The sequence below is a fragment of the Chanodichthys erythropterus genome, chromosome 16 (genome assembly GCF_024489055.1).
Source record: "Chanodichthys erythropterus isolate Z2021 chromosome 16, ASM2448905v1, whole genome shotgun sequence".
NCBI lineage: Eukaryota > Metazoa > Chordata > Actinopteri > Cypriniformes > Xenocyprididae > Chanodichthys > Chanodichthys erythropterus.
In genome coordinates, this window is record NC_090236.1 from 20022491 (window position 1) to 20033666 (window position 11176).

Below are 11176 nucleotides of genomic sequence, written 5' to 3' on the forward strand. Positions count from 1 at the left end.
AAAACTGAAAAAACAAATAGTCAAAAAAGAAATGTTAAAAATGTGGTTGATGTGTTTTAATGTTGTTGTTGTTGTTGTTGTTTTACAATGTATTTTAACTACACATTATCAACAACAAGTCAGTAATAGTACACAAAACTTGCTATATTTTAGAACAGAATAAGCTATATTAACTAGATTCAGTAACAGCTCTGATTCAGATAATTCATTCAAAGCTATTTTTGTAAGTATAAAATGAAATTATAAGAGAACTTAGATGCTATTCCTACACAACCTTGAAACGTACTGAAATGTCACAAGCTTGTGAAGAGACATTGCCAGTTTACAATGTATCTACAACATCTTAGTCTACTTCTTCTTTCTTTTTTTTTACTTTAGCAAACAGTTAAATGCAAAACTAATGCTTCAATATGTGTAACCCAACCTGTTTTTTTGTGAACAACTTCACCTATGCCAGAAATGATGAAATCCAGTAAAAGCTCTGCAGCAATCCATCAACATATAAACCACAGAGATAACTATAACTGTAATTTTCCTCACCTTTCGTCAGTGCATGGTTCCACTCCTTGATTCAAACTTTTGAATCAACATCATGAGATTTCCACAAACATGATCATCATGTATCTGAACAGCAGACTGTGTAGAATATGGTCCTGCTTTAGAAAGTGAAATTTTTGTAAGCTTAATTCTGTAAGCTTAACACACACACCATCCTCATTTGCATTGGCTGTAGTGCAGGACTGTTTATGGTCTCTCTTTCTTTGTCTTTTTGTTTACCTGTCTCTCTCATTCTGTGGTGTGTCATGGTGCAAGCTGACTGGACATTGGTGCCAAGCACTTGAGCCGATGACATACTTCCCTCGTTGTCTTCTGCCACATTCCACCAGGACAATAAGAGGTTTCTCATTGTTTTCTTTGTGATACACTAAACAGCATGTCCGCAAATGGAGTACACACACAAACGCTCACACTCATATGTGTACGCCTAGCAGGCAGACTGACACAGAAAAGCAAGGATGTCTTTCAAGGCATTGTGGGAAAGACAATAGGCCAACTGGAGGGACATCCCACGAAGTGAATCTCTGATGTCACGCTTGCAGCATAATGGAGGTTTTGTGACTGTAAGGATGGTGTCATTCACATGACATAAGTTTACTTCGCTTCAGCAACAATAGAGCCACTCTTTGCGGTGTTTATATGTGCTGATTGTCCAGAACAGCATGTGTGGCATGTTGTTCTTCGTACAGGATCATAAAGGAAATTCATAAGAGTTCCATCTCATTCCAGAAGTTTACAAATGTTAGTTAGTTAGTTATAGGGAATTAACTCACAAATAAATGTCTTTACAGACATGTTATTCTGCGTAAATTGGCTCATGTTGTTTGTCGCCAAATTTAGTTATAGTAATGTTTCTTTATATATCTTTAAGAAATCGAAAATGTTTTGAGGGTTTGGTCAGGCATTCAAAACCTGTATTTAAACACTTTTTAATGCTCTAAAATCAATCAATGCAGTTATTGTTTTGCTTTTGTTGTGGCAAAAATCAACACTGACTCTTACTGCATAAGAGGCAAACACGTCCAATTGTCTTTCGAAAGTTTTATTTCTTGCAAGAAAGGTCAAACAGTCAACAGAAACACAAGCAGCTGCAGAGTTTAAGACAAAAAACGAAAGCTTCCCCTTACTTTTATATCTCTAACGTTCAAGGCTGAAGCCTCTGTCCTTTTACCACATTAGGAACATGTCTACCACTTCAGCGTTTTTCCACTTGTCACCCTAAGTAGGCATACTTAAGCACTTCTGAGAAAAACAAACCGTAACCGTAAGCATATAAGTAAAATCATATGGAAATGATACAGAAACTCAAAATTTCCCCCACACTTTTCATCTCACTGGTTATTTTACAAGGTCACTAAAATTGACATGGAGGGGGCCTCAAAACTGAAAATCAGGAAATCAAAGTTGACCTGACTTCTGTTATTACACATTGCTGATTCTGAATAATTATTCACTATCTGATGTATTAAAATGAAACACATTCATTTTTACTGTAATAAAAATTTGGGTTGCTGAACTTGCCGTGTTAATGTTGTCACTTAACCCACATTACCATTGTGACGGCTCAAACATTGGCATGAAAATAGAAAGAGTCAAGAAATAAACAGTAGACAAGTATCAGTGATGTGATTTTTCAGACAAAAGATTCATGCTGCACTTTAACACACATTTATAAAAAAAAATCATTTATTTATAGGTAAAACCCAGATTATGGAATAAAAATTTGGTTTACTAAACTTACTGTATTCATTTACTGCTGTTCAATTACATTTTTACGCTAGTGGTCCTGACAGAAGTGATATTGCGGCGACTCAAAAAGTGGCACGTAAATGGAAAGAGTCATGCACAGAAATAAGAAACAGACAGTAGACCAGTGTCAGTGATACAGTAGATGTAAGATGTGTTTCTGTTTATAAATGTACCTTCATGGGAAGACGGATATCTAGTCGCACACAAGAAGTAAACACTTCAACAGCACTACTGTGTAATAGTTTATGGCGTTATAATCAAGACTTTATTACATTACTCCAGATAAAATAGAATCGACGAGTTTCTGTCATTTCCACTTCAGATCATTACTTTTCAAGCTAATGATATAATATAATATAATGTATTTTTATTCATTTTTAAATTACATGTGAAGATATTCTATTGATGGCTGATCATTTAGAAACTGTGTTCTGTCTATTTTGTCAAATTATTCTTCATAAACCGAATTCATACATGTCCATACAGGAAATTAATTAAATAAATAATAATAAAAAAAAAAACTATGGAATGTTTATTTAAAGGTGCCATCGAACTGAAAATTGAATTTACCTCAGCATAGTTGAATAACAAGAGTTCAGTACATGGAAATGACATACAGTTAGTCTCAAACTCCATTGTTTCCTCCTTCTTATATAAATCTCATTTGTTTAAAAGACCTCCGAAGAACAGGCGAATCTCAACATAACACCGACTGTTACGTAACACTTGGGGTCAGTCAGTATTAACATCTGGATCTATGTACAGCTGAATCATCAGACTAGGTAAGCAAGCAAGAACAACAGCAAAAAATGGCAGATGGAGCAATAATAACTGACATGATCCATGATAACATGATATTTTTAGTGATATTTGTAAATTGTCTTTCTAAATGTTTTGCTAGCATGTTGCTAATGTACTGTTAAATGTGGTTAAAGTTACCATCGTTTCTTATTGTATTCACGGAGACAAGACTGTCGCTATTTTCATTTTTTAAACACTTGCAGTCTGTATAATTCATAAACACAACTTCATTCTTTATAAATCTCTCCAACAGTGTAGCATTAGCCATTAGCCACGGAGCTTAGCCTCAAACACATTCAGAATCAAATGTAAACATCCAAATAAACACTGTACTGACGCGATTAGACATGCTGCATGACAAACACTTTGTAAAGATCCATTTTGAGGGTTATATTAGCTGTGTGAACTTTGTTTATGCAGTGATAGCGCGCGATTTAAAGGGGCATTTCTAATTATGAAAAAATTTATTAAAAAAAAAATCGATGGGGTATTTTGAGCTGCAACTTCACAGACACATTCAGGGGACACCTTAGACTTATATTATAGCTTGTAAAAAAACGTTCGATGGCACCTTTAAATCTGGAATGATTTTTTAAATCTGGTCAGAGTTTTGTCTTGTCCTTATTCATATTCATTAAGTAACACCGAATATGACATATATTTGACACACTTTATTCAGGCATGGAGAACAAGAAATGCATTCAGTTGGCAAGTGGTGGTAGTTTTGTTCTGGATGAGGGTGTCTGGCCGAGAATCTCCTGTTTGAGTCTATGGATCTCCAGTCGCTGAAACTGGATGATTTTCTCTGCTTCTTCAAAATTCTGCTGCGTCATCAAGCCAGTCCTCCCTGCTGAAGCTGCACCTGAAGAATGACAGAAAAAAAAGGCAACTGAGAACCTCCAACATAAAAATCTGAGATGGAAATGTTATAATGGTCCATGATTATCCAGGGGCATTTTGTCTGAATCCTGAAAGATTAACATTTGTAAAGGTAAGTGTGGTATAAACGCAGCAAAAACCATCAATTTCAAGTCAACATCGGTCACCTCTTGTGTTAGGAGAGCCCTTGATGTTCTTGTTGAAGTTGCTTTGACTCTCATAGTTGTGCAGCTCCGTTCGCACTGTGCGCAGCTCCTGACGCAGATCATTGATCTCTTTCATTAGAACTACGTTGTGCTGGACACAGATGACAGATGTACACAAACAGAAACAGTGACTGAAGGAAAATGAAAGGTGAAGCACTCATGCCCAGGCTATATTTTTAATCAAAAAATACAGAAAAACACCTGGATATTATTGGTTCATTTAGACATTTACTATCTAATTTACTTTTAAATCATAACTACCAAACCAGAAGAAAGTTATACGCTACAGTATCAGTACCACACTTCTGCTTGCACGTGCCCATTTGTCAAGTCCGCTTTACCGATTTAGACTGAAGATACATTAATTGCATACTGTCGTTTTTTCTTTCTCTCACTTTCATGAGCTTTGTATTGTTGGCTTGGAAGACGTTTGCATCTCTGCTAAGCTGGTTCTTCAGAGTAGAGATAATCTTCTCATAGCGCTCCCTCTGTTTGCTGTTTTCCCTCTGGATATCTGTGTGCACCTTCACTTTCTCTACCTACAGTCAGACATCACACAAGCACGCTTCAGTGGAGGTCAAAACAGTCAGAATATGAATAATAACCCCAATGTCTTAATCTTACCACATCTGATGGCTGAACATAACATTTATAGAGCTCTCGAATGTTTTCCTTTAAAGTTTTTGGGTCCTGAATGCATTCCACACAGGTGTGAATGTCAGCTTTAAATCTCTGTATTAGAACCCCAAAGTCCTGCACCTGGAGAAGACAGCAGGACAGTCACTAGTTGAAAGATTATAGTGAACTAATGCTCCTATTAAGGTTATAAAAAAATAAATAATTAAATAAACAATTTACAAAAATAATTAATAATAAATAATACTGTTATATGGAATCTTAAAGGTGCCATCGGACGTTTTTTTACAAGATGTAATATAAGTCTAAGGTGTCCCCTGAATGTGTCTGTGAAGTTTCAGCTCAAAATACCCCATAGATTTTTTTTGATTAATTTTTTAAACTGCCTATTTTCGGGCATAATTAGAAATGCGGCGATTCAGGCTGCGGCCCCTTTAATTGCTCGCGCTCTCCGCCCCCTTCCGAGCTCTCGACTCTATCTCTGCATAAACAAAGTTCACACAGCTAATATAACCCTCAAAATGGAAGTGTTCGTCATGCATGCTGCATGCATACAGTACATCGGATTATGTGAGTATTGTATTTATTTTGATGTTTACATTTGATTCTGAATGTGTTTGAGGCTAAGCTCCGTGGCTAACAGCTAATGCTACACTGTTGGAGAGATTTATAAAGAATGAAGTTGTGTTTATGCATTATACAGACTGCAAGTGTTTAATAATGAAAATAACGACGGCTCTTGTCTCCGTGAATACAGTAAGAAACAATGGTAACTTTAACCACATTTAACAGTACATTAGCAACATGCTTACGAAACATTTAGAAAGACAATTTACAAATATCACTAAAAATATCATGATATCATGAATCATGTCAGTTATTATTGCTCCATCTGCCATTTTTCTCTATTGTCCTTGCTTGCTCTACTTAGTCTGATGATTCAGCTGTGCACAGATCCAGACGTTAATACTGGCTGCCCTTGTGTAATGCCTTGAACATGAGCTGGCATATGCAAATATTGGGGTCATACATATTAATGATCCCGACTGTTATGTAACAGCCCAGTGTTATGTTGAGATTCGCCTGTTCTTCGGAGGTCTTTTAAACAAATTAGATTTATATAAGAAGGAGGAAACAATGGAGTTTGAGACTCACTGTATGTCATTTCCATGTACTGAACTCTTGTTATTTAACTATGCCAAGATAAATTCAATTTTTAATTCTAGGGCACCTTTAAGCAATCTTCAAAATGAATATTTTCAAATTTTTGTAGAAATTACATAATTTGTTGCCTAAATTCACTTTTAGTACTAATTTTATAGTATTTGTTTAGACAAATCTGTATAGAATATATACAAATTGGCCATTTATCGGTTATTGGCAATAGCATGAAAATAATTTTTGGCAGGGGTGTAAAAAGTACTCAAAAATTATACTAAATGTATGGATACTGAATGAAAATTTTACTTAAAGCTGCAGTCTGTAAGTTTTGTCTCTTTGCCATCTCTGTTTGAAACCTTCAATTGCAGTTATTTGCAGAATTATGCATCTTTACATCTTTACAATTATGCATCTTGCATCTTTACGTGAGAGAAAGAATTTTTTCACCATAAATTTCAAATTTGTGAACAAGTAACGTCTGCCACTTTTGCTACCAATGGTGATTAAATCTGACGATAGTTTAGCTCGTATAATATAAAATAATGCAAATTATTAATATTGTTATACTTTGTTCTCAAATTGTTAATGTTATTAACATCAGCACTGCATGTATGACTATGTGTATTTAATGTGTATTAGCGTTACCTGTAGATTTCAATTTCTGTACAGTCTAATCTCTAACATTAATTTGTTTAACAAGTTTAATTATTCCAGCTGCTGTGAGAAAAGGCTATAAATGATCCACCACCTGCAGCATCTTCACCTTAGACTGTACAAGATCCTCACATGCCATATAGCCTACTAGCTGGGACTCGTTCTTTATGTAAACAGACGTGATGTAATGACGCAAAGACGAACGGCTGCATGCTCAAATTTCCCACGGAAACCCACCAGTACCACCCGAATTAGAAAACACTATTACAAGCTTAACTGTTGCGAATTGGGCTAAGGTAAGTAGATAGTTTTGAACACTGGCAGGTTATGTACTTGCTCAAAAATTGATTTTAGATCAAAAAGTTACAGACTGCAGCTTTAAAGGTGCATTTCTGAGAAACACTGCTAAAAGTGTTAGCAACTCCAAACTCGACCTCTGAAAGACTGACAAACTAAACATATAAGCCAAAAATCATGCGAACCACGCTCAGACCCCTGAAAAGGACCAAGTGTGAAAACACCCTTAATGTATTAAGTCTGTAAAATTCACAATGACCGAACTTATTTTATAATTCTTTTATAAGTTCTCACTTATTAAAGGAAATATTTAATGTAACAGTGGTTTCTAAATTAAAGTAACTGTTAGTTCACAGTACTAAAACAGAACTAACCTTCTTCATTTCTTTGTGTATTTCTTTGTCTTTGGTTTTCAATTTCAAGTTCAGTTCATCAATTTTCAGTTCCAGTTCTGTGTTCGTCTTATGGAACTCCTTCAACTCTCCCTCCATCTGAAACAAACTCACATCTTTTATCACACTATGTTCATAACACTTACCTGGTTTATGTAAAACGACTGTTTTTATTTACAACTGACAATGTATTCCGGGTTATTTCCATAATAATTTTAAGTATCTTTGCAACTACCAGTCATTAGTAGACGTTAGTAGATGTTCTGCTTAATATCTTCTAACACTTTATATGTAGATGCTCCCAACAGACATTTATGTAACTTTGCAAGTACACCTCCACTTTTTCTACTAACCCTAACAGTCAACTAATATTCTAGTGATAGTTAGTTGACAAGTAGTTGCAAAGTTACTTATAGTTAGTAATGTCTAAAGTGGACTATTGAAACTATTAAAGTGTAACTGAATTCTGTGACACTTAATACAACAATCATGTTAATCTTCAGGTTTGGCAATGCATAATAGTGTAATAGTGCACAAAATGATATGGCTCAGGCAGAAAGAGCTGAATAAACCATGACAGTTTAAAGGGATGAGACATGAAACATATGCTGTAAAACACCTCCTGCATCTGCTCCTTCAGCTCTTCGATTTGACTCTCTTTTGGTGCAATCTCCTCCTCCATATATTCAGCCCTGTGCTTCATCACTTCCAGTGATTTGTTAAGTGAGGTATTCAACTTATTCAGATCTATGATGCTCTTTTCCTGTTGAGACAAAACAGATTTTCCTTTTATGTACAGTTCATCAGTAGCTGAAACTTAAAGAGATAGCCAAACTGCACCCAAAAATGAAAATTCTATCTTTAATTACTAACCCCTAAGACTTTCGTTCATCTTCGGAACACAAATCTTTTTGATGAAATCTGAGTGATTTCTGTCCCTCCATAGACAGCTACGCAACTACCACTTTGATGCTTCCAAAAGTTAATAAAAAGATCGTAAAACGAATCCGTATGAATTGCGTGGTAAAGTCAACATTTTCTGAAGAGACACTGAGTTAATTTGTGAAGTTTATCTGATTAACAAATCACATAAGAATCATAAACTTTTGTTGGTCACAGAGCTGATTTTCCGCAATAATTCAAAAGCCAGTGAAAATATCCTATTGAGGAGTAATGGGTAATGATCCAGGGTGATGCTAACTTACAGATTGGCCTACAAAATTACAGAATTCCTTCAGCACTCAATTCTTATTAAAACCCAACTGAGCATGATAGATGTACTACTTGGAGCAGCTCCTATGACTTTGGAGGGTTTGAAATTCATAATTTGTAATCTGTCTACAACTGTTTAGAATAACACACTGTTAAAAGATACAGGAATAAGGAGGAAAATAAAAAGTCCGAAAAGTGACAGGAGAGTTAATGTGAATTTTAGTTCTAACCAGACATGACCCTGAGTCACTTGATTTCTACAGGATTGCATCTGATAGCTCCGTCCATACTGAAATCTCACAAGAAACAAAGTGCTGCTTCCCTTGAATGCTAATCAACAAATGGACGCGGACGAGGAGAGACTGACTGAGATTGTGTCTTGTCATTCAGAATGATCAACTTCAGCACAGACAGACAAATTCCTTATTACAACATGTAATGAAAAGAGCTATGCACTGTAAAACTGATTTGACTTGCTTTTCCTCATGTCATTATGAACAGGGTGCATGTGAGCTCACTTTGTTCTGCATAATTTCATCTTTATTCTTGATTTCGGCCTTCAGCTTAGTGATGTCGTTCTCCAGTGATTTGATCACCGCCTGCAGCTTCTGCACTTCCTGCTTCGCCTTCTCAATCTCCAAGTTCCTGTTATCAATTTCCTTCTGCAGGACATGAAACTATACAACACAACCCAACCTACATAAGATTCAGCTCACTGAGTATATGTTGTCTTTTATACACAGTACATTTGCAGTGATGAACTAAAAACCAAATTATAGTCACTCACCGACTTTGTTGTGGTATCTAATTCCACTTTGAGCATAGAGTTGGCTTTTTTTTCTTCCCTAAGATTTTGCTCGTATTTCATGCGAATGTCATGGATTTCAATATCTGCGTCCACCTCCTCTTGCTTTATGTATTCTTCAAATTCCCGAACCCGCTGCTGGGATTCATTCTGAAACTGCAAGGTGGAAAGAAAAGGGCAAGATATTATTCTGTTTGCAAATTTCAATATGTTCGTCACACAAAGCAATCTAAGACTTGCAATATAATGACAATCACACATACGGATCATATGGGGATTTTTTTTGTTTTTGTTTTAGAGGTTGACAGCTGTGATAAAAATATTTTATGTCAACATGAAATGTACAGAAAATGCAGACTAAGGATGCTCAGGTCCATGACCATGTAGACTTACCCAAAAAGTGCACACACTAAGAGTCATATGATTAGCTTAGATCATTACAAACCAATCACCAGAACAAATCAGTGAAGAAGACATTGATTTTTACTCAACTGTAAGACTTAAATGTGCATGTATCTTTCTATCCATTGAGACTCACTCCGTTGTTGTGACCAGTGACCCCCCAAAGGTACTGTAGTATTGTATTGTATTATATTCGGGACAGGAATTACCTCAAAGGTACTGTAGTACTGTATTGGTACTGTAGTATTGTATTATATTTGGGATGGGAATTACCCCAAAGGTACTGTAGTACTGTAGTATTGTATTGTACTATATTTGGGACAGGAATTACCCTGAAGGTATAGTAGTACTGTATTGGTACTGTAGTATTGTACTGTATTGTATTCGGGACGGGAATTACCTCAAAGGTACTGTAGTACTGTGTTGGTACTGTAGTATTGTATTGTATTATATTGGGGACGGGAATTACCCCGAAGGTACTGTAGTACTGTAGTATTGTATTGTATTATATTTGGGATGGGAATTACCTCAAAGGTACTGTAGTACTGTATTGGTACTGTAGTATTGTATTATATTTGGGACGGGAATTACCCCAAAGGTACTGTAGTACTGTAGTATTGTATTGTACTATATTTGGGACAGGAATTACCCTGAAGGCACAGTAGTACTGTATTGGTACTGTAGTATTGTATTGTATTGTATTCGGGACGGCAATTACCCCAAAGGTACTGTAGTACTGTAGTATTGTATTGTACTATATTTGGGACAGGAATTACCCTGAAGGCACAGTAGTACTGTGTTGGTACTGTAGTATTGTATTGTATTATATTTGGGACGGGAATTACCCCGAAGGTACTGTAGTACTGCATTGGTACTGTAGTACTATATTGTATTATATTCGGGACGGGAATTACCTCAAAGGTACTGTAGTACTGTATTGGTACTGTAGTATTGTATTATATTATATTGAAAACTGGAGGTTGTTCGAATTGACAAACAAAAAAAATGCATAGAAAAAAAAAAGCTCACAAGAAAAAGCATACATTGACTATAACATAATCAGTTTTTAATATTGCATTGATTCTCTCTTGGTTTTGCATGTGTTCATCATTTCTTTGTATGTTTGGCACAATTTGGCATGACTCTAATCACAACTATGTTATTATTAATAATAATAATAATAATAATAATAATAATACATTTTAATATTTCAATTAAGAGTGAAGATGTCAATTTTCCTATATGCTAGACAGCACCATGTTTAAGGTGCAGTAAGTGATTTCTGAGAAAGACTGTTGATATTTGAAATCACCCCCCCCCCAAAAAAAAAAACAAACAAACAAAAAAATAAACCCCAACAACAAGAAAATCACACACACCCCTTCCCTTACATTGCTCTGCCCCTAAAATGCACAAACATGCAA

The 11176-nt window shown here is 35.6% G+C and overlaps 1 protein-coding gene across 1 annotated transcript; it reads right to left on the minus strand.

Moving 5' to 3' along the window:
• Window positions 1-3809: 3809 nt before the first annotated feature.
• On the minus strand, window positions 3810-7914 carry LOC137003771 (cilia- and flagella-associated protein 57). The gene is made up of 5 exons (XM_067364055.1): window positions 7316-7914; window positions 4818-4952; window positions 4589-4732; window positions 4155-4284; window positions 3810-3970 (listed from the first exon to the last, which is right to left on the minus strand). The coding sequence occupies exons 1-5, from the start codon at window positions 7430-7432 to the stop codon at window positions 3810-3812; spliced, it is 687 nt and encodes a 228-aa protein (XP_067220156.1). The 5' UTR covers window positions 7433-7914.
• Between the last annotated feature and the right edge of the window lie 3262 nt (window positions 7915-11176).

Excerpts from the sequence above, each read along its gene's own strand:
- LOC137003771 (XM_067364055.1), bottom strand. The coding sequence starts at position 7,432 with ATGGAGGGAGAGTTGAAGGAGTTCCATAAGACGAACACAGAACTGGAA. Across the intron at positions 4,733-4,817 it reads ATGTTCAGCCATCAGATGTG|GTAGAGAAAGTGAAGGTGCA; the intron begins GTAAGATTAAGA and ends GTCTGACTGTAG. Across the intron at positions 3,971-4,154 it reads GGGCTCTCCTAACACAAGAG|GTGCAGCTTCAGCAGGGAGG; the intron begins GTGACCGATGTT and ends GTCATTCTTCAG.